We start from the raw sequence: 24,261 nt of genomic DNA on the forward strand, positions 1-24,261 counted from the left end.
ATGTATAAACTGAAGGAAACTGCGGCGCTTGTATCCAAGGAAGCTGCAGGCAGGGTGCTTCAGCGATCATGGGAATTATGGTTAGTACATGGATTTGCCTTAACCTTCGTCCTTATCGCTTTAACTCTTTCCCTACCATGGGGAAAATATTAGTTTTTTTGTATGTTACGGAAGATGTTTTATTCTGAAAGAACTACTGCACTCAATATTTAATGTAATACATTAACAGAAAGAAAATGAATGCACTTTTCACGCATAAAAGTTTTATTAACACGATGTATGTGATACAAGAGACATCAATTGTGAAAATCAAAATTGTGCGATAAAATTGAACAAAGTTTGTAAACACACGCTTGTATTTACTAAGAAAAAAATGTTAAGAAAATGATCAGATATACAAAATGTATTGCCCTCTCTTATGCACTATCTCAGAAAAAAATCTAAATTTATTTAGATTTTTTCGGAAGCAGTGGCACAGGTAAAATTAAAACAGGTATTTCGCTACAAACATTTCACTGCAAGCACTACAGTTGAGCCTGCTGGGCTGCGGCCGCCTGATGTTCCGGGCTGGTTGGCGTCGTCGTCGCTTTCAGACTCAAAATCCGACGAAATGTCAGGGTCCTCTGACTCGCTGCTATTCGAGGTATCGATAAGATCGGCCGCAGAGGCAGCGGAATCGCGATATCTGCGATCTCCCAAAGCGCGCGCGCCGTTTCCGGAGCCACACATTTTAGGTTCTCCTTTGACGATCGCGAAACTTCGGAGCGCGTTTAAAAATCACCGCTTGGTGGGAAAAAAGCGAACTGCTTAGAAAACAAAACTATAGTTTCTCCCCATTTCCGCGCGATGGTACTGCAGTGTGTCCGTGAGCGGCGCGGAAGGTCACGAAAGCGTCGTTTCAAACCATCGATAGAGAGCTAACCATGCCCAATGGGCGCGATACGGAAAGAGGTAAACGACTCCTTGACATTGGAAGCTGATCATGTTCGAGAAAGTACGGCGGTATCTATGACAAAATAAACACTATTAAAATTATACGACAGCAAGATACGAACAGAGAACCTGACACAGAAGCTTCACATTGATACTGTGACGCCGCAGCTATGGAGATCCAGACCAGCTGCAATCAGCCGCGATTATGCGAGTTCGCAGTCTTATTGACTTGTGGTGTAAGAAAAGTATGGATAGCTTTAATATTTATGATAACGAAGAGAGATAGAGTGTAACAAACAATGCCATAAGATCGTCTGAAGTCACAAGCTCGAATGTCGGAGAAATCCATCTACTATACCCACCATTACCATCGTGGCTGAACGATGGGATCGGCAGAGTTCCCTCTGGTAATTATTGCAGGAAACTGAGATACCACTGAGACTGCACTAGTGTTCTCCCAGAAGGGAGAGTATAGTGAGCGCGGGTGCGCAGTCACATTATGTGTTTCACAGTTCGCGGGCTGTTATCCCGCAAAAAAATTACGGCGCGATGTGTACCTTGCTGAAAACATCGCGTTTTTGACGTGTTTTACGATTACCTACAACCACTTGATTGACATCTTGAGAATTAGAACAACAATCAAATAGTTACGTAATATAAAGGAATAAACAATACTGGCAGTTCCTGAACAAGGCTTTCAAAGGGATGCACCAGGTCTTATTCGCGGAAAATTATTGGTGTCTTTCTTTAAATCTGGGTGCATGATTCCTCGGACACCGCGTATAGAGAGTAGTGAACAAAAATATATTTTTAAATTTGGTTCTGACAGCAAAACTGTTCAGAATGTCGGCAATGCATTATGGCAGGGCTAGCCTGCAGTCTCTTGAGTGCGCACTTTCATCTTATGTTATTCGCACCTCATAGCCCACCGACCTTGCATTAGACATGCGTATTGCCAAATTGTATTGTATGGAAACCATGTATGTCAACCATTTTTTTGAAAACAAAGCTTTCTCTGGAGAGAGAAATTCTAACGATAGCTGGACAGGTTAGCCGAACTCTGCATCCGGCTTGGTATATATGCTACTACAGCTTTATTACATAACAATAGATTAAAGGACGCGACAAAAGAAGAAACATCAAACGCACACACGTCCACTCGCAAAATGCGGAAAGGAGCAAGTGAGCACCATATAATCACCAAAGCAGAAAGTGAAACTTTTATAAAATCGTCCATAAACAACAGGTTATCCATCTGTGTCGCTTCGACTGCATAGGAAAGGAGGATTATGTTGTTGCAAATATTTTGTACGCATGTTCTTGTTGACGTTGTAGAGCACAGATTTGATTGATTTATTGATTCATCGCCCATTTTATTAATTTATTTATTGTGGTTGAACCTCGGCACGCGTGTTCATAAGTCGGCTAGAATGTGCACGGTAAGCGGCTTCTTCAGGTGGGGCTAAATATTTCGGGCAGAAGGGAAAAAAATTAAGAAAATGGAACCGCTCCAGCCAGCTAGGGTATAGACGCAACGGGCGTTAAAATAAGGTTCTGCGTTTGTGTGATCTGCCCCGCTACAATAGACATCTATATGCACCCAATAATGAACACAGTAGGCTGACGTCGCGGACCTTCGCTTATTATGGACAGCACACTGCAATACAGACGTACAGCGTTCTGCTCTCGCGTTCGCTTTGCTTTTTTCAAAAATCTGAAAGTTTTATTTTAATGTCATGAAATAGAATTACGCGGGAAACAGTGGTCCGTAAAAGTGCTTGTAAGTTGAACCTATGCATGTCCTTACTTATTATCAAGTTAATAAGTCGTGGCTATAACTCAAACAGTAGGAGAATTTCCACCCCATTATTGCTTGGTTTACTTAGACGGCTTATAATTAACGCTCTTTAGTTTGGACGCCGCATTTCTCGCAATCGCATGGGCAAGCCACATTGTGTAATTTGGCAGCTTGTGTAGAGTCACATGCATGCGTATCTTTTGATGTGCAGCGCTCGGAGCGCTCAGCGGCAGGCGGAAGCGCTGCAGCCCAGCTGCCGGGGCCGGCAGAGGGGGCCCATGACCGGGAGACCCCGATGCGGCAAACGCGACGCCGCGGGACTTCCGGCGTCTCATCGAATGGGCCCAACGCTGGCCGGGTAAGTTATAATGCGTTTCATTGCGGATGAGCATCCTTGCTTCTTTTGTTCTTAGTTAGGAGAGCATTACGGCGCGTGCATAGTCTGAAATTTTATCGGGCGTGGCCTAATTCACCTTGGCAGAAATAAAGTCAGTTTTAATGGCTACGTGCGTGGGCGACGTAGGAAGAAATGTGAATTTGTGTGAAGTGACCGTCACCGCGATCCTTGCCCCAAAGTCACTGTACAGTCTTGCTGAACCACACAGCGGGTCACGACGATACCTCCCAAGAGGAAAGCGCGTGTTTTGAGGCGTATGATAACAAAAGATGCTGCGGTGTCAGTGGCATAGCCCGATATTGTGTGCGGGGGGGGGGGGGGGGCTCACATTGCTGCGCGGCCTCATCCTTATGGAATTTGTCGAGGGATCAAATTCACGAATAATAACTGCACTGCCATTGCCAATGCCATTGTGTATTAGATGCTGCCAAAAATTATTGACCGCTCCGCACTGTCAAGAAAAATATGTTTTTTCATACACGAATATATTCGTATGTCCCAAAAATTGTGGCAAAATCACTGATATCAATGCTTCAGCGTTTTTTTGTCTATTTATTAAGTAAAGAAAATATCACACGAACTTTAGGACTATATCAGTTCGAAACCAGCAAGGCAGTGCATGCAGCTGATATGAAAAACGTAAAGGTCATGAAATGAACAAGGTGAGGACGATTATTTGATGAAACTTTGTCATTCAAGAACCTTGTTTATATTTTTGTACTTATGCAACGGCCAGGGAAAAACCTCAATGACGCTGTCCTTCGTTGCATTAGATTGCGCAGGAGCACCTGTTACCGGTCGTGTATTATAATTACACCGAGATTATAGTCGCAAGAGTGAGTACATATAAAAAGCAGGAGTTCTGCAAATTATACATTACAAATGCGAAGATAAAATGGCATATACAAATGCCAGGGTACTATTCTCGATAAAGGGCAACAAATTGTCGCTGGAAACAAGGTTCACTGCTTGTATACACAAAAGCTCGCAACAAAATATTTAAATATACGTATAAGTTTCCAGTAAATATACGTATTTAGGCAAACGTCAGTGTATAGCCGGTTTCAGTGTTTACAAACAAACCTCGCTAGCCGCTGATTGGTTGCCCCATCGGAACTTCCAGCAGGAGAGCTAGAAGCACTTCCGGCTATGTTGTTTGAAGGCATGCGCGACGTGAGGCCGGCGTGTCGATGTTTGCACTGCTTGGTGGAATCTGTGAGCTGATTCTACATCGTTAATATTGTCGAGATGACGAGCGACTACATTAAGGCGCTTAGCACCGAAGCAATACATCGGTATCGCCAAAAGCTGATGTTTAGAGGCAGAGAGCTGCCCGATCTGCTGGACGATGATGTCGTGCGATTTTCGTTTTCGCCGGGCCCCAAACACCTTCCCTCATTTACAACCCCGGAGCAACAAGCGGAGCACCTTAGTGAGCACATGTAATGAACGCAGACTGTTGTCTTCAAGGCAGGTAATGGGACTGCCGAAAACTAGAAAAACCTTAATGGCACTTTTTTCTTCTTTCCGGGGTTTTACGTGCCTAAACCAGTTCTGATTATGAGGCTCGCCGTAGTGGAGGGTTTCGGATTAATTTAGACCACCTGGGGTTCTTTAACGTGCCCTACAACACAAGCACACGGGCGTTTTTGCATTTCGCAATGGCACTTTTATTGCTGCAAGATGGAGGATGAAGTGGTAAGCTGTGCATGTGTACATGCACATGTTTTCTGCGTCATATGCCTTGTTTCTGCTTTTCAATATGCGTTCACAAATAACTGTACATTCTCAAAAGTCATTTAGTGCAAGAAGCCTAGGTCGACTGAAATGGGTCTAACTTAAATGCTCACGAATTTACCACACTTCTAACAAAATGAAACCTGTAGTGTTGGGCACGAGACTGCAATCCATAATTGGCCTCCGTTAATTCGTCAATGCTTTTAGAATGTGGCCGAAACTTACTACATGCATGCACGGAAATCGCTAACTTTTCTGCGATTTTGCTCTGCGATACCGATACGAATGCTCACATGCCGCCGCGGTGGCTCAGTGGTTACGGTGCCCGGTTGCTCACGCGAAATACACCGTTTGGACCCCGGCTGTCGCATTTCGATCGAGGCGAAATGCTAGAGGTCCGCGTACTGTGTGATGTCGGTGCATGTTAAAGAACCACAGGTGGTCGAAATTATCCGGAGCCCTCCATTGCGGCGTCCGTCATAGCCTGAGTCGCTTTGGGACGTTAAACATGATAAAACCAATGCACACATGTACCTTGGTAGTAAAGCTGCAGTAGTGCACTTGTGCCCCAGATACGAAAAACATTAAAATAAAACGGCGGCAGCATGGCACCCGCTAAACAATAATTTTAACTCATGCACGTAGCATGGCGATCCACGCCGAGGCAAGAAACTGGACGAGCGGGCAAACTCGGGGCGAGAGTCGAGCTGCTCTCGCGTTAGTTACACGATATACGGCCAGAACAATCGTGCAGTAGCACTTTTATTATTCAGCGTTATAGCAGTCCGGCTACTCCACGTAATAACGTACCTTGGGTGAAGTGAGCAGAGCAAATCTGGGAGCTCTTGGTAGGCTCCCAGATTTGAAAAACACCGTTGACAAGTAAACGCAATGAAAACAGTCGATGCTCCAAGAGCTACTCGCCGTCACGCAACGCACTGAATGCCGCAAGTCGCACTTATATCGATATACCCGAAAAATAACACAGAATATGCGCAAGACGAGCGCGCGAGCGAGCAAATACCAGCAAAAACTAACAAAAGCAACGGCTACCGGAAGCTTCCTAGGGGCGCCGGAAGCCGGCGCACAGCGTTGCCAGAGCGCGGTGACGCTGGATGAAACCGTCTATATAATGCGTCCAACAAGACAAATAAACATGTTGAGCCGTCACAGATAGTAAACTTTACCCATAGAAAGACAGACGATCCAGTCAAGAACAAAACTATGATACAGAAATCGTGATATGTACTTGGGCCATGCGGCGGTCGTGACACCACCATATGGGTACAGTAATAGAGGAATAATGCAGAAATCATTACGAAAATGTGTAATTTAACTGCCTGCAGAGCTGCAACAAATATTCTGCACCCAAAATAAAAGAAGGGTATTGCTTCGGTTCAAAAAAGAAGCAAAAGCAGGCAGCTAAAAAGGAAAGGCCAAACGAAAGCCATAGATGATGCGGCAAGTTGAACTACCTAATATCCGAGTGTGTTTGTTGGGAAACGCCGCGGGAGCCGGGCTTGCAATGAGCAACCTCGGTCAAAAAAGGTTATTGATGTCCTAGTAATTTTTGTGTTCGCATGATAATTTCGATCATGATGCTAACTGTTAGAATAAACGGTGAATATTTGTGCGGTTTTAAAAGCTAATGAACAGTCATACATTTTCATATTTACGAATTTATGTACCTGAAGGAACAGAGCTTTTTACGTGTATTGATTTTTGCCGCTTCGCTATCAAAAGGACAAACTTGACTCGGCGGGGAAGTTTAGCGAAGCGGTCAATGACTTCTGTCAATGCCGACGTCTCTGTGGGCGTATAGAAGCGCCAGCCTAACCATGCGTTCTTCAGACATTTGTAGAGCGCAAGTATTTTTTTAGCAATCTCATTTTAAAAAAACGTTTTCGTCTGCGCTGGCAGTGGTCACTGGAAGGGTGACTAGAATCTTTAAGAGTTTGTACACATTTACATAGAACCTGCAGTCGCAATGAGATAGGCCTCTATTCCGGTGCTAAAACCTAAAAACACTCCTTCGAGGTCGTTGGCATCCTTGTTTAGGTACCTTGTCTAAACAGTAAGCTGTTCGATTCTATCATTATCCGTCGTTTCGTAAGCAAGTATAGAGAAGCACCCTGCAGCGTTTATATTCGCGTCTAGGCTTTATTTGATAATTTAACCACAGATTTCTATAATTCAGTTTTGTATATCTGGGCTTAAATACGAGGCATTACTTGGGCAACTTTCCAAATGGATCTTCAGATATGCATCTCCACAATCTGCTCGCATGCGAAGACGCGCTCTCAAAATACCAGTATTTTCAGCGCAGGCTTTGCTTAAATCCATAGCACCACTGTCCCTATGGCCACGGAGAGCCAGACCTTGTTGCCCGCAAAAAGGAACTGCCTCAATGATAGGCCGTTATGTTTCTTCTGTTTTCTCTTATTTTACTTTGCCTGCACTGGTCCAGCTGATGGATCACATTGGGCGTGCTTCCTGAGAATGTTTGGAGAAAATTATGAGCTGCCAGCTGACAGTCATGGTGAGACTTAGTATTTTCGTGTGTGTGGTGGATTGCGAGCTCATGCTTCCATTTCTGGAACGGCTTGGACACTAGGGCTCCAGTGCGCGCATGTTGGCCCAAGTTTGTAAGAACATTAAACGCATAAAGTTCCAGAATTGAAAATCTAATGCACGCTTTTGGAAATGTCAGTGCACCTTTCGCGTCAAAAGTTTGAGCACTTTATACCCATAAAGTTTCGGAATTGAAATCCGTGCGCTCCGTAGATTCCGCCGCGAGATGCCGCAACGCGCGTGCTCGCTATCGAAAAGCCCTTGAAATTTTGTGCTCGGAGGGGTCTCCTTACGTTATGTGACTCCAGGTGCAAGGGCGTTGCCACGAAATCCAGCCCGAGTTCACAATTTTCGTGCCGAAATGTCTTTTCCAACGTGAAAAAGACAATGTAGACAAATTCCAGAGGGATTCGCGGCACCGGTGGTTGTTTTGGTCGGCGGGGCATGCGAGCACGAAAAAATTTCGGGGAGGGGCTGAAGCCCCATCAGCCCCCCCCCCCTTCCCTGGCTACGCCCCTGCTGTGTTGTGATAGGTACTACCTTTACAACTGTCTGCCAAGAGCGAACGCGGTGTGCAGATGTTGATGCTGGTTATTTATGGTGCTTAATGGCACAAATGACACTATGGCCATAGAGCGCCAAAGCAATAGTGATTGGTCCGCTCAGGGTACTCGGTGTGGAGACTGCACGAGATAATCTGCGAGAACAAAGGGTATTCTTCATGCTCAATGCTTGCCCGCCCTTCACGCCACCTGAGCTGTCCGCAAATGGTCATTACAATGCACGTTCATTCACGTGTTTCCTGCTTCGCTTTTAAAACTCGTGGCCACCGTCTCGGTAGTTGTGTCCTCGAGTGAATTATTGGAAGGACACTGCGATATGCTGGTACTCCAGACTATTTATTTATTTATTTATTTATTTTTTATACCCCCAGGGCCATTGGCATTACAGAGGGGAGTGGGGAATTAGTTGAACATAAGTTATGCGTAACAGCAACAGCAAACGACCCAAAATATAGTAGCCCACGTTTATAATTTGTGCGGATCACAAACCAGAGTACCTAAATATTATTTCTGATCATTCAAACTAGTTAAAACAACGCACATAGACAGCGTAAACCAAGATGCATAACGTACATAGATCATCACGAGTGCCCAATTTATGGTAAGAAAAACATCCAAAGAATAGTGATAAACAACGGGAAAACAAGAATACGCAAACCGAAATGCCGCGTAAAGTTTCTTTAATACGGTTAGTATCATTTATGGAGGCAACAATTCCGGGAAGGTGATTCCTGTCATCAGATGTCTGTGGGACGCATGACTGTAAGAAGGAGTAGGATCTACAAGATGCAATACCAACTTTGTGTTGGTGATCAAGCCGGGAAGATAGGTAATGTGGTACCAAAAGCAGCTCGTTTCGTAACACAGGGTCATGATATATCTTATGAAAAAGAAAAAAGCCGTAAATGTTTAGGCCGTGATGCTAAGGGTGCTAGCTGTAGTTTAGATTTCATTGTGGTGGTGCTGGCGGTTCTGTTATAATTGGAGAATATGAATCTTGTAGAATTGTTTTGCATCCTTTCTACTTAGTATATTAAGTTACTCTGATTAGGATCCCAAACTGAGGCGGCGTATTTCAGTTTAGGCCGCATAAGTGTATTATAGAGCATTATAGACTGCGGTGCACGTGAGAAATTGCGTCGGAGATAACCTAGCGATCATTTAGCGTTGCTTATTACGTGCGCAATGTGCGTCTTCCAGGTAAGGTCAGATGAGACGGGAACACCAAGGTATTTATAAGATAATACACAATCGAGTGGGATGTTATCGATGTAGTAGGCAGGTAGGTTGTTATTACATCTGGATACTCGCATTGACTTGCATTTGCTTATGTTTAATTCCATGCGCCATGTATTGCACCATGAACTGATAGCATCGAGATCAGTTTGAAGAATGGCTGTATCATGGTTACTAGTTACTTCTCGAAATATTACGCAGTCGTCAGCAAAAATATGAATATGAGATGTAATACAAGAAGGCAAGTCTATAATACAGATTAGAAATAGTAGCGGTCCAAGGACAGAGCCTTGTGGCACGCCCGAGGAAACCAGATTAGAGGGAGCGCCAACGCTGTTGGCAGAAACGAACTGGGAACGACTGGACAGGAAACACTCCAGCCCAGTAAGTAGCTGGGGATCAAGGTTAAGTTTATGCAATTTATACAATAGTAAATTGACATACCTTATCAAACGCTTTAGAAATGTCTAGAAAAACACAGTCCGTAAGAGAAGAACGATCAAGAATGGCATGAAGCTGATGTGTAAACGATATTAGCTGTGTTTCGCATGAATAGCTTTTGCGAAAGCCAAGTTGAGAGTGCGTGAAGAAGGAATTAGATTCGAGAAAGTTAGCAAGATTGCATAATAAGATAAGTTCAAGAAGTTTGCATGGAATACTAGTGAGCGAAATGGGACGATAGTTAAGTGCCTACTACTGGTTTTGTGAAGTGGAATCACCTTTCCTATCTTCCATTCCGCCGGGATAGAACCCGTGTCAAGTGACTGTTGAAAGATTTTCGCTAGAATAATAGCACTATACTCGCTCGTGCTCTTCAAAAACTTCGGGCTCACCGCGTCACAAACAGGAGAAGAAGAAAGTTTCAATTTATTAATTAGATGTTCTACGCCACACGGGTCTACTATAATTGGACACATTGAAATTGAATAATGGCAGTGTGTAAGCGGTGGCAAAACACTTGTCACTGATGAAAAATCAGAAACAAAAACATCGTTAAGCACAGATGCGCACTGATCATAGGTGATAATGTCTCCTGCGTTATCCACCAGGCTAATAACGTTATCGTCCCTCGGATTTATGATGCGCCACAACTTTTTAGTGTCGGTTGCGAGCAATGAAGGGAGAGTGCTTTCCAAAAAATGCTGTTTTGCGCAACGGAGTGCAGATACATATTCACCAGAAGCGAGTCTATGCGCATTCCAATGATAGTCACAAGGACAACGTTTGGCAGATCTGCAGACACGTTTCATTTTTTTTTTTGTTTTTTGATAAGCGTTTTATGTGGTTGTTGTACCATGGCGCCGAATTGTTTGAAATTATAGAGCGAGTGGGTACATATTTATCAAGTAAGGCTTTAACTTGGTTCGTGAATAAATCTCAGTTGTCTTGAACGCTACGATTGTCAAAGTCGATCAGAAACGTGTTGACAAACCTGCCCAATTCCCTGTTGATTGCGTCAAAGTTTGCGTGTTTGAAATCACAAATAGTTTTGCTTTTGTTTTTGTCTTTACGCTGCGATAATTTCATTTAGAACGTTAAGATAGAATGATCGCTCAAACCCGGCAGTACAGTAATATCGGAAGCAAGATTGGGACGGGTGGTGAGTATTAGATCGTGGATATTGGCAGTAGAATGTGTTGTCCTGGTGGGCTCTTTGACGAGTTGCGAAAAGGAAATAATACTACACATTTCAAGAAACTCTTTTGCAAGCGTGGACAAAGGATTCATGCTGGGCATATCGCAATCCCATGTGACATTAGGGATATTAAAATCACCCAGCAGAAACAAAGGTAGTGTGGGATATCGTGACAAAACCAAGTTAGTGCCATCATGTAATTCGCTTACAAAGCTGGCGGAAAATGCGGGTGGGCGATAACAAGCTCCGATAAATAGTTTTTGTTATTCAAACAGTCTCAAGTTCACCACAAACTTAAATCCGCTGAGACGGAAATATGTCGGATATTCCTAAGATAACGCCGCCGCCTTTCCGCGTGGCGTGGTCACAAGGAAAAAGAGAGAATTTTTCCAAAAGTAGTTCACTGTCACTTATTTGTGGGTGCAGCCACTGAGTACTATTACGTCAGCATTACAGGTATCTACAGCTGAATTTAGAAGGTCATGTTTTTTTATTAATGCTCTGCATGTTACAAAAGAAAACATGGAGCGCAGAATAATCGCGCCCGCTGCGCCTCTCGATTTCCTATTCACTTGCACGTGGCGTGTTACTCGCATGACGGTTCTGCGATACCGCATTCTGTGCATGCTCTACCACAGTGTCGTCAGTAGCATTGTACACGTACTCTTTTTTGTTAATCAGAAGCTTATTGTAACGGAGCTGAAAAAGTGGCGCTGCAGGTTGCTTTTTAGCGAATTCAATTAATTTACTTGTAATGATACGCGTGGCGGGTGAGAAATCCTCGCTGACGATGTTAAGCTTACTACGCCTGAAAAGCACGATTTCTTTTATATTGTAATTTGAAAATTTCACCATGATCGGCCGGGTTTTGTTAGGTTCAAAGCGCCCTAAGCGATGAGCACGTTCAACTAGGTTGTCCAATGGGCTTTCAAGCACGCCAGCAAGTGTGTCAATTACACGTGCCTCAGACTCGGCCCATGTTTCGCGTGAATCGGGGAAGCCTCGGTAAAGTAGGTTTTGGCGCCGTGATCGGTCCTCCAATTTATCGACCCGAACATTTAGCGAGTTGTTCTTCGTGGTCAAGCTGTTCATCGAGTCTGTCGTCCTGCTTTGTGCATTATCAAGCGATTTAGTTTTGTCTTCAGAGTGTCCAACCTTTTTTCAATGGAAACTATCTTTGTTTCAATATTTTTTGACTAGCTTTAATGGCTTTAACGTCCGCAACAAGCTCACTTTGACCTATAGCCGACTGCACTGCACGCGTTTGTAAATCTTTCAGCAAGTGAAAGAGGACGCTCATCTGCTCAGTAGGATCATCAGGCAGCTTATCAAGTTCTAATAGCGCAGACTGTCTAGTAATAGGCCCCGGGTTTGTGTCAACGTCACCACAGGTTAACAGCAAGAAACACATTGAAAAACACTCGCAGGCAACATCACAACACACCCGTGGGCACGGGAGCAAAAGAAGAAAAGGGTCATCGCTTTTCCGAGCATGTAAAGAATAAGGCGAACAGACCTGCGAAAGGTAAAGGCGAGGTAGATGAGCCATGTTGTCACCGTTGCCAACGTGCCCACTGAAAGTGGCTTGCTGCCGGAGCCAGTTTATATCACTTTGAACAATTGATGACGTTGGCGATGTGGTTTGACGATCGAAGCCTTGGCGCGCAAGGGGCGGTAAATCCAAGAAAATGCCGTCATTGTTTTGTCGAAAATCTTGTGGCATCCGAGGCTCAATCAAACGTTGCAAATTTGCTCACACGTTCGGCAGACTAAATAGCTTCTGCGCTGTTTTCACGCAATATACACCAGTGGTTGCAAATAGACAATTTTTCAGTCCTTACTGCATGAATTTAGACATGCTTATAACTAAAAAACAAATCCCAAGTTGGGGATATTTATCTTGTTGAGAAACTGCAGAAAGGAGTATAATTTTTTTTATTGTACTGTCGTTTCGTTTTCTGAAAAGGATGTTGTCCTGCGCGTTCCAGACAAATGTACGGAATTGGAATGGATGAGGATGCGAATGGATTGGATGCGAACGGGAAGGAACGGGATGGGAATGAAATGCATGGGGGAGCTAACCATCGTGGGACGTCCGCGACCGCACATGACGCGGCTACTCACGGCTACTCTCTAATAAACTATAGCGGAAGCCTTTCTTTTTGACGGCTTTGAAGTGAAGCCCCTTATATTGCACAATTATTTCGCACGCTTAAACGGCTTCGTTTACTCATAGTATCGTGTTGCATCTTTCTCGGGAAACCACATGTGCGTACGCATTACAAAAACATCGGCTGTTTATATATATATAGAGCCTCCACAAGAGGCCAACCCCTGAACAGCTTATGTTTTTGCAATGCTGACGCACGTGTGGTTTCCCGAGCAATGTTCATATATATATATATATATATATATATATATATATATATGTGTGTGTGTGTGTGTGTGTGTGTGTGTGTGTGTGTGTGTGTGTGTGTGTGTGTGTGTGTGCGTGTGTGTGCGTGTGTGCGTGTGTGCGTGTGTGTGTGTGTGTGTGTGTGTGTGCGAGTTGGGAAAGCGAGAGGAAGTGAACACACAGCGTGAGTCGGCCGAGGCACTACTGAAAAACACCGCACGGACTTTGTTACATTGTTACATCTCAAGAGACCGAGACGAAGGTTACGTAACGCCGTATATTCGGTCCGCTCACGATGTCACTCATATAAAGAGCATCTGACCGAGCACTCGGGGTCAGCGCCTAGCGGCAAGAAACCAAATGCCACAAGAAACACTTGAAGGAAACAAACAGCGTCCGACGCGCAGCGGCCGGCGTACGTTCACGGACGCGCCGCAGGAAATAATAGACAGGCCCAACCGCGCCCCAACAGTGGTCAAGAATGCACCCCCCCCCCCCCCCATGTAAGGAAGACAAATTATACATATTTCAACCGCCTTCTTTTTTTCTCTATCTATCTTTTTTATTGCTTTGAATAAAATCTCCCAGAAACCGCAACGGCACCTCTGCACCATGCTTCTGCGAAGGCATGAACTTCCGGTCAAATAACCTGGACATGGATGAGCTCTGCTTTCTTATTTAAGGGATGAACTTCCGGTCAAATAACCTGGACATGGATGAGCTCTGCTTTCTTCTTTATCCGGCGTCTTCATTTAAGCAAGTGCGCACCAACAATTCTTAGTCACCGAGGTGAGATTCTGATTGCCCTCCGCTTATATGGGTGATTATTCCATACAACAGGCCTTTTATCTGTATCATGCGGCAGGGACCATAATCGATGGTATATGAATTCAGGACACCGCTCAATCATATACACAAGTGCAAAAGATCGAGCCATACGATAATCTTAGTTCACCATTGCTTGGCCGTCATTGCTAGTGGTGTGTCCAACATTAGGATTCGCTTGCAGCTGTTTGAACGAACAATCGAATAGCTCGAGCAAAGGAACTTTCGTTGTGAATAAGGACGCTGAATACTTGAAGATCTAAATATAAGATAAGAAAAAAAATGCTATCTTTATTGGCCGCTTTCCAGATCTTCGAAAAATGCTTTTAACTGTATCAGCATAGAAAAACAAAGGGACGTGCAGTGGCCGGTCAATGCAAAGACATGTTGCTTGAGCTGGCGGTACGCTAGTGCCAACTGTATAACACATGACCCAATGTTCCATTTAATCAATGAATCTTGGCAGCTTTTGGAAATCTCATATGCTCATCCTGAAAGCTGTTCACGTGCTGTTTTTAGGGAGGGCAGAGTGGTATACTGCATACCTGTATACTTGTCGGGGACACAGGGGTTCAAGCGCCAGGAATATATATATATATATATATATATATATATATATATATATATATATATAAATGCTCCGGCTTGACACCAGTTTGGAATGGCTAACAATTCATACCCACTCACCGAAACCTTGGCGCCGGCACTGAGTATATCCTCAAGCATTTTAAAGTATCCATTCGTACTTGTGCCATTGCGGTTCATGGAAAGCATTAAAATACTGCTAAGCTGACTCTTGTTTTTTTAGCATCCTTAATATAGTCCTTATTTAGTGGTACAAAGAGCAACGCAGAGCTGGCTAGTGCCATAGAGAAAGTTATTAAAACAAACAAAATTCGTGTTGCGTGGTGTGAAGGCAGGAAGACCGTTGTTTATAAGGACCAATGTGATAAGGATAATACGAGCTCGTACGGGCCAGTTACAGTAAGTTCAGTGATATATAGAATGGCAACGCAGGCCATAAAACTCGAGCTGTAGAAGTGGGTGGAGAAAAATAATACACTGCATACGACAACTAACGAATGGTTTCAGACCAGGGAGACGCTTAGTTGGTGATATCTTTGTAATAACGCAGGGCATAGAGACTTCAAAAGTACAGGATAGACTTTTATGGATGGCATCTCTAGACATTAAAGAAGCCTACGACGACGTAGACGGGGAATCGATATGGGATATTCTAAAGCGCTAGGGGCATAGGTGACGACTTCGTGTAGTTGCTAAGGGAGATTTAGAGAGACAACCGAGTACAAATTGTATGGGAAGGCCGAAAGTGTAATGGAGTGATGTAAATTCACGAAGAACTGAAGCCTTCGTGATGTCCTCTTTCTGCATCATTTACGCTTTATGTTATGGGCATAGAAAGACGACAGCTTAACTGTCAATTGGGGTTTGATTTATCATACATACGTCATGGACAAATGGTGCAACAGAATATCCCCTGACTAATGTATGCGGACGACATAGTGCTACTAGCGGACGATGCAAGAGATTTACAGAGACTTAATTCCCGAATATGTGTGGTAACGCAGCGAGAAATGCAGGCCTTAAGTTTAGCACAGAGAAACCAGGAATAATGATTTTTAATAAAGATACGCGCAATTAGGTGGTGTCGATTCAACAGCAAGTCATACCCGTAGTCAAGCTTTAGGGAAACCGCGGCGTATACATAAACGAAGGAAATACTTACTCAAGCACCCACTAAGATAATCAGACAATAAAGGGGAAGCGGAATGCAGCAACAAATAAACATAGAGCATTTTGTCGCAAGTATAAATACGCGATGGTGCGAGCAATTAAATACAGTACCGCGTTTAAATCAGAAATCTGTTTCGGGTTTGAGATTGAGCAGAGGTCGATGGGACGACTGTATTTGGGGGCCCAGGTAAAACCACAGATGAGGGAGTTTAAGGTGACATGGGTTTGGCTTTTTCTGAAAGAAGAGAAGCGCAGAACAAAATTAGTTTTGAAGAAAAACTAAAGAACAAAGATAAAAAGAAATTAGTGGCTAAAATGCCCTAGTATTGGTACCTCAAGCGTTGCCATGGAATGGAGCAAGAGGTCAATAAAGTTGTCATCTAAGTACAGGGTAAATGAAAGTATAAATAGACACCGAAGAGCCAACAAAAAGAAAGAGAGAGGAACACAGACAGTAAATTGGATGTAAAGCATAAAAAATGCCGCAGTTTCGCCTGAAAGGCGAAGCATTGATTGCGATACCAAATTCTTAGACAGCTATACGAAATAAGGACAGTAGTTTTATCGGCCTTATAAAGTTGTAAATATTCGCTTACTAACTAAATAAACAAGCATGGTGTCACACGCGCATAGGTAAACATGAACGCATCTCGCTCAATGACCGCGGAGCTCGTCACGACTCGCAACGCTGGAGTGATAAAGCGCGCCAGCGGCCACGAGCAAATTGACCTTCGCGCTGCCTCTCGCTTCAACGAGAACCAAACGTCGAAAGCGCAGCGCATGCGAAGCTACCGGCACTCGGCGAATGCACTTTGGCCCATCGCATATCGCGTTGAAGATGATGCCTACGCGGGCGCAAACTTCGGCCGCGTCGGAGATCGCTTGCAAGATAGCTCCGTGAGCAGCAGCCGCGTGAGCAGAACGCCCCCCCCCCCCCTCCTCCCGTCTCCGTGACCTTCTCCCCGTTCCTTCCGCGTGAACGCAGGCCATGCCTTCCGGCCCCCGCCTTCCTCTCTCGCGTGCGCGAGATTAAGCTGCGGTTGCAGGCTCACCCTCGTACGCTTTCACTCGCACACACAACACACGTTGGACTTTATACTGAACATCACTACTACGGCGACGGCTACGGCAATGCGCTTGGAGTGTCCATTTCAATAAAAATAAAGCAGACCATGTAAATGATCAAAAAATCTCACCGTTTAGGGCAGTGCGGTTGCTTGCGCTTGATACGGAATAATCGACGGCAGCAGTTCGCGCGTCGTGGACAGAATTAAGGCGCGTCCTGATGAGGCTACCACGATGCTCTACCCAGCAACGGATGAACACCTTCGTTTACCACTGACAGAGTTTCATGCATAAATTGAAGGAAACTGCGGCGCTTGTATCCAGGGAAGCTGCACGCAGGGCGGTTCAACGAGCATAGGAATTATGGTTAGTACATAGATTTGCCTAAACCTTCGTCCTTCTGGCTTTAACTCTTTCCCTACCATGGGGAAAATATGTGTTTTTAACAGCGAAGCTGTTTAAGCCAGCTGTAATTTGTGGTTCGTGGTTCGTATCAAGAAACTGCCGCGCCGTAGCCATGGCAACCAAGCGGAGTAGGAATGCGCACGCGGTCTCCTCCTCGCGGGCTTCCTCCCGTACGTACGGGACAAACTCCGCCGTGGCGTACGTCGACGCAGCCGAGTACTCTGATCGACCTCACACCTACGCTATTTGCGCCGTTCCAGGCCCAGGACTCAAGGCACAGACAACTTCGAGCTCGCTAAGCGCTGCCACACCCACCGAAGCAGAAGAAGCCGCCATTGCGTTGGCCGTGGCCTTACTGACGCCTTTATAGTTATGAGCAACTCCAAAACCGCCATAACAAACTTTTCGCGAGGAATATTGGCACACACTACACTAAAGCTCCTACAGTCCCTACAAAACCGCGAAGAACCACGCTCAGTAGAGTTGATATGGGTCCCGGCGCTCGCGGGGAATCCAGGGAACAAAGCGGCCCACCAACATGCTGTAGGATTCTTCAGCCGAGCGGTGAGCGTCCCGTACCCGGAGACCTCAAACGAAGTCCTGCACTCATATCAGGACATAACCCAGTACTACCGTTTCACACGACACACTAGGCCCGCACCAAGCAGTAAACTAAACAAGCGTCAGGAGGTCACCTGGCGCAGGTTACAAACACTCATAAACGAACCCCTACGTATGCTCCTACATTTACCCGGATAGATTAAGTTCGTACTGCCACCTGTGCGGCGAGTTAGCGAGGCTCAGTCACAACCTCTGGGACTGCGAGGAGGATCCCCCTCCTCCCGATATCCTCGCCTCTACCTCAACTTCATCATGGGAGGAAGTGCTGCTTAGCTCCAGCCCAGACGTGCAACTCCGAGCCGTGGAGCGAGCCGAAGAGGTCGCCGTCACGCATCGCGTGGCGGCCCTCTGGCCTTCCTGAGGAGCCCATGAACAAGCTCCCCACTTTTACGAATAAAGTTCTCTCTCTCTCTCTCTCTGGCATGCCAGGAACGCCGTCGCTCGTAGGCGCCGACGCGTCCTGCGCTAGTCACGCGAACTGTCGCCAACGCGTTCGGCGTCGGCAAGCAACAGTGTTCTTGGCACTGCGTCAACCTTGGTTAGCCTGCCTGCGTTTGTGGCCTGCCAGGAACGCTGTCGCTCGCAGGCGGCGACGAGTACAGCGCTACTCACGCGAAATGTCGAGAAAGGGAAGGTACCTCCAAAAATGATCGCTCGAGAATGTCTTCCTACATGCGTACTTAACTTAAACCAAGCTATGGCCTAGCACCAACCAAGTCAATACCTAGCAGTAGCAAGCATCCAGTAAGACTTGAGGATCGAATGTTTCGCTGTGCCTGAGCTTTGCACGACCGAGTGCAAACTTGCCCGGTTTTTGTATGTTACGGCAGATGTTTTTTTCTGAAAGAACTACTGCACTCAACATCTAATGTAATACATACAGAAAGAAAAATTAATTCACTTTTCACGCATAAAAGTTTTATTAACGCGCTGTATGTAATAAAAAAACGATATCAATTGCTAAATTTAAGATTGTGCGATGAAATTGACCAAAGTTTGTAAACACACGCTTGTATTTACTAGGATAAAAAATGTTAAGAGAAAATGAGATAAACAAAATGTATGGCCCTCTCGTAACCACTATCTCCGAAAAAATCGAAATTTTTCATTCAACAGGTATTTCGCTACAAAACATTTCACTGCAAGCACTACAGTTGAGCGTGCTGGGCTGCGGCCGCCTGATGTTCCGGGCTGGTTGGCGTCGTCGTCGCTTTAAGACTCAAAAGCCGACGAAATGTCAGGGTCCTCTGACTCGCTGCTATTCGAGGTATCGATAAGATCGGCAGCAGAGGCAGCGTAATCACGATATCTGCGATCTCCCATAGCGCGCGCGCCGTTTCCGGAGCCGCACAGTTTTAGGTTCTGCTTTGACGATCGCGAAACTTCGGAGCGCGTTTAAAAATCACCGCTTGGTGGGAAAAAAGCAAACTGCTTAGAAAAGAAAAATATAGTTTCTCCCCTTTCCCGCTCGATGGCACAGTGTGTCCGTGAGCGGCGCGGAAGGTCACGAAAGCGGCATTTCAAACCATCGATAGAGAGCTAACCATGCCCAATGGGCGCGGTACGGAAAGAGGTGAACGACTTCTTGACATTGGAAACTGATCATGTTCGAGAAAGTAGGGTGGTATATATAACGAAATAAACACTATTAAAATTGTCCGACAGCAGGATACGAACACAGAACCTGACACAGAAGCTCCGCATTGACACTGTGACGCCGCAGCTATGGAGATCCAGACCAGCTGCAATCAGCCGCGATTATGCGAGTTCGCAGAGTCCTTTTGACTTGTGGTGTAAGAAAAGTATGGATTGCTTTGAAATTTATGATAATGAAGAGAGATAGAGTGTAACAAACAATGCCATAAGAACGCTTGAAGTCACAAGCTCGAATGTTGGAGAAATCCATCTACTATCCCACCATTCCCATCGTGGCTGAACGATGGGATCAGCAGAGTTCCCTCTGGTAATTATTGCAGCAAACAGATACCACCGAGAATGCACTAGCGTGCTCCCAGAAGGGACAGTATAGTGAGCGCGGGTGCGCAGTCACGTGATGTTTTTCACAGTTCGCGGGCTGTTTTCCAAGAAAATAACGACACGATATGTACCTTGCTGAAAACATCGCGTTTTGGACGTGTCTTACGATTACCTACAACCGCCTGATTGATATCTTGAGAATTAGAATAATAATGAAATAGTTACGTAATATCAAGGACTAAACAAAACTGGCAGTTCCTAAACAAGACTTTCAAAGAGATGCACCAGGTCTTATTCGCGTAAAATTATTGGTGTCGTTCTTTAAATCTGGGTGCACGATTCCCGGGAAACCATGCGTATAATGTAGTGAACAAAAATATTTTTTTCAATTCGGTCCTGACAGCAAAACGGTTCAGACTGTCGGCAATGCGTTATGGCAGGGCTAGCCTGTAGTCTCTCTGTAGTCTGTAGCACCGCAGAGCCCACCCACCTTGCATTCAACATGCGTATTGCCAGATTGTATTGCGTGGAAACCATGTACGTAAACCATTTTTTTTTAAATAGGCTTTCTCTGGAGAGAGAAATCCTAACGATACGGGGACAGGTTAGCCGAACTCTGCATCCGGCTTGGTGTGTTTGCTACTACAGCTTTATTACAAACTATAGATCAAAGGACGAGACAAAAGAACAAACATTAAACGCACAAACACCCACCCGCAAAATGCAGAAATCAGCAAGTGAGCGCTATAAAATCACCAAAGCGGAAAGGGCAGCATTTATAAAATCTTCCATACACGACAGGTTATCCAGCTTTCTCCCTTCGACTGCATCGTAAAGGAGGATTACGTTGTTGCAAATATTTTGTACGCATGTTGTTGACGTTGTGCAGCACAAGATTTGACTGATTTATTAATTCATCGACCAATTTATTTATTTATTTATTTATTGTGGTTGAACCCCGGCACGCGTGTTCATATGTCGGCTAGAATGTGCACGGTAAGCGGCTTCTTCAGGTGGGGGCCAAATATTTCGGCCAGAATGGCCAAAAAAAATTAAGAAAATGAAACCGGTCCAGGGCAGCTAAGGTATAGAAGCAATGGGCGTTAGAATAACGTTCTGTGATTGTGCCATGTGCCCCGCTACAATAGACATCTATTGACCCTTTTCGCGGAGCAGTTTGCTTTAGAGAAACGAGATGGCGCTCACGGCGGCGCGCCATACCTCTCCTCAGCGACCGCGCACGAATACGAAACCATTACCGCTTCTACCTTGCTTCTGTGCGATCAGCTGTCGGAAATGCAACTGAGTTTTCTTTAACGCAGTGTGCTCCAATCATGGTAGATCGAATCATTTTTATTGAAGACGTGTGCAATAGTTGGCTGCAAAAATAGTGACTGGCATGTTAAGGAATAGAATGAATATGTGTGGTCAAGTTCGCGTACCGCCGCTGCAACTGTCCGAACGTGTTACCGGCACTTCGTGATGTACGGCGTACCTCGAGGATACAGAAATTTGCTCATCCGCTAGCCTTGTATCGCTAACCTTCAAAGAAAGGGCTTCATCCCCATAACTTCGGCAAGAGTGATTATCACTTGTTAAACAATGACAAAGGGAGTAGTGCCGATTGCTGCCATAGTATATAAGTTTCGCACACGTTATCTATACACATCAATCCCGGCCATGGCGGCTGCATTTCGATGGTGGCGAAATGCGAAAACACCCATGTGCTTAGATTTAGGTGCACGTTAAGAACCCCAGGTGGTCCAAATTTCCGGGGTCTTGCACTACGGCGTTCCTCTTAATCAGATCGTGGTTTTTGCACGTATAACCCCAAAATTAATTATTATTTATACACATCTGTCCCAAATGGCAGGAAAACTTACACCCACTCTATCACCGACGTATCAAGAATAAGTGAATGGGCGCACACTTGGATATATGTGCACTGTATACACACAATAAATGACGGACTAAACCTATATGGCGCACGGATGGTCGAAGCTGAATGTTTCGTGACGGTCCACAAGAATAAGCGAGCTACTACCTGTAATATATATTTGCTACAATGTATTACAATGTACAAAACAGCTACGTTTCAAGCCTTGTACGCAGCAAGAACAAATCTATCGGAACTGAGCACACCCGCGAGCGATTAGGCAGAAAATAATCAGATAGTGGCCGCACCGAGAAACTTCACTGAGTCAGAAACTGACAATCCACTGCTTCAAAATATTTGCCAAATAAAGAACAAAGAGCAAAACACACTAATCCTGACTGAATTCATAATCGGAAAGCTTGGATAACTTAAAATACATAATTAGCCCCGCTTTTAGAAAAAGTACCCTATACGCTGCTTGCGCCGTTTGGACATAGCTTAATCAGCTCCGAAAGGGCTTTTGCATGTTCTCTGAAGTTGTGATCAAAGCTTCGTGTCATCCACCTAGTCACCGTTATACAATATCTCCGAAAACAGAGGTTTTCCAAGCCGCGCCGGCGTCATACATTTCCATTGTAAACAAGGAGGCAACGGGGGCAGTTGAGGAAAGCAATGGACGCGCCACCACGTGATCAAACATGGCAGCGGCCACGGGATCGCCGCGAAAAGGGTCAATATGCACCCAATAATGAACACATTAGGCTGATGTCGCGGACCTTCGCTTATTATGGACAGCACACTACAATACAGGCGTACAGCGTTGGGCTGTCGCGTTCGCATTGCTTTTTTTCAAAAATCTGCAAGTTTTATTTTAATGTCATGAAATGGAATTACGCATGAAAAAGTTGGCCGTAACAGTGCTTGTAAGTTGAACCTATGCATGTCCTTACTTGTTATCAAGTTAATAAGTCGTGGCTATGACTCAAACAGTAGGAGAATTTCCACCCAATTATTGCTTGGTTTACTTGGACGGCTTATAATTCACGCTCTTTAGTTTGGACGCCGCCTTTCTCGCAATCGCATGGGCAAGCCACGTTGTGTAATTTGGCAGTTGTGTAGAGTCACATGCATGCGTATGTTTTGATGTGCAGCGCTCGAAGCGCTCAGTGGCAGGCAGAAGCGCTGCTGCCCAGCTGCCGGGGTCGGCGGAGGGCGCCGATGACCGCGAGTCCCCGATGCGGCAGACTGTACGCCGCGGAGCGCGCGGGACTTCCCGCGTCTCATCAAATGGGCCCAACGCTGGCCGGGTAAGTTATCATGCGTTTCATTGCGGATGAGCATCCTTGCTTCTTTTGTTCTTAGTTAGGAGAGCATTACGGCGCGTGCATAGTCTGAAATTTTATCGGACGTGACCTAATTCACCGTGGCAGGAATAAATTCAGTTTTAATAGCTACGTACGTGGGCAACGTAGGAAGAAATGTGAATTTGTGTAAATTGACCTTCACCGCGATGCTTGCACCAAAGTGACTGTACAGTCTTTCTGAACCACACAGCGGGTCACGACGATACCTCGCACGAGGAAAGGGCGTGTTTGGAGGAGTATGATAACAAAAGATGCTGCTGTGTCAGTGGCATAGCTCGATATTTTGTTCGAGGAAGAGGGGGGGGGGGGGGGGGGGGGCTCACGTTGCTGCGCGGCCTCCTCCTTATTGAATTTGTCGGGGGATCAAATACACGAATAATAACTGCATTACCATTGCCAATGCCATTGTGTATTAGATGCTGCCAACAAATTATTGAACGCTCCGCGCTGTCACGCAAAATATGTTTTTTCATACAAGAATATATTCGTATGTACCAAAATTGTGGCAGAAATAACTGATATCAATGCTTCAGCGTTTTTTTGTCTATTTTTATTAAGAAAATATCACACGAACGTTAGGGCTATATATATATCAGTTCGAAACCAGTAAAGCAGTGCATGCAGCTGATATGAAAAATGCCATGAAAAGAACAAGTTCATGACGAATATTTTGATGAAACTTTGTTATTCAAGAACCTTGTTTATATTTTTGCACATATACAACGGCCAGGGAAAAACCTCAATGACGCTGTCCTTCGTTGCAATAGATTGCGCAGGAGCACCTGTTACCGGTCGTGTATTGTAATTGCACCGAGATTATAGTCGTAAGAGTGAGTACATATAAAAAGCAGGAGTTCTTCAAACTATACATTACAAATGCGAAGATAGATTGGCATATACAAATGCCAGGGTACTATTCTCGATAAAGGGCAACAAATTGTCGCTGGTAACAAGGTTCACTGCTTGTATACACAAAGGCTCGCAACAAAATATTTAAATATACGTATAAGTTTCCAGTAAATATACGTATTTAGGCAAACGTCAGTGTATAGCCGGTTTCAGTGTTTACAAACAAACCTCGCTAGCCGCTGATTGGTTGCCCCATGG

At 45.0% G+C, this 24,261-nt stretch overlaps 1 protein-coding gene across 1 annotated transcript in view; it reads left to right on the forward strand.

Annotated features, from left to right (window-relative positions):
- The window catches only part of LOC119440238 (serine/arginine repetitive matrix protein 1-like), a 293,035-nt gene that overhangs the window by 237,938 nt on the left and 30,836 nt on the right, over positions 1-24,261 (forward strand). The window contains exons 19-20 of the mRNA XM_049661047.1: positions 2,943-3,089; positions 22,942-23,097. Coding sequence (XP_049517004.1) covers positions 2,943-3,089; positions 22,942-23,097 — 303 coding nt within the window. The remainder of the gene's footprint in view (positions 1-2,942; positions 3,090-22,941; positions 23,098-24,261) is intronic.

This window comes from Dermacentor silvarum, chromosome 1, assembly GCF_013339745.2.
Source record: "Dermacentor silvarum isolate Dsil-2018 chromosome 1, BIME_Dsil_1.4, whole genome shotgun sequence".
Taxonomy (NCBI): Eukaryota; Metazoa; Arthropoda; class Arachnida; order Ixodida; family Ixodidae; genus Dermacentor; species Dermacentor silvarum.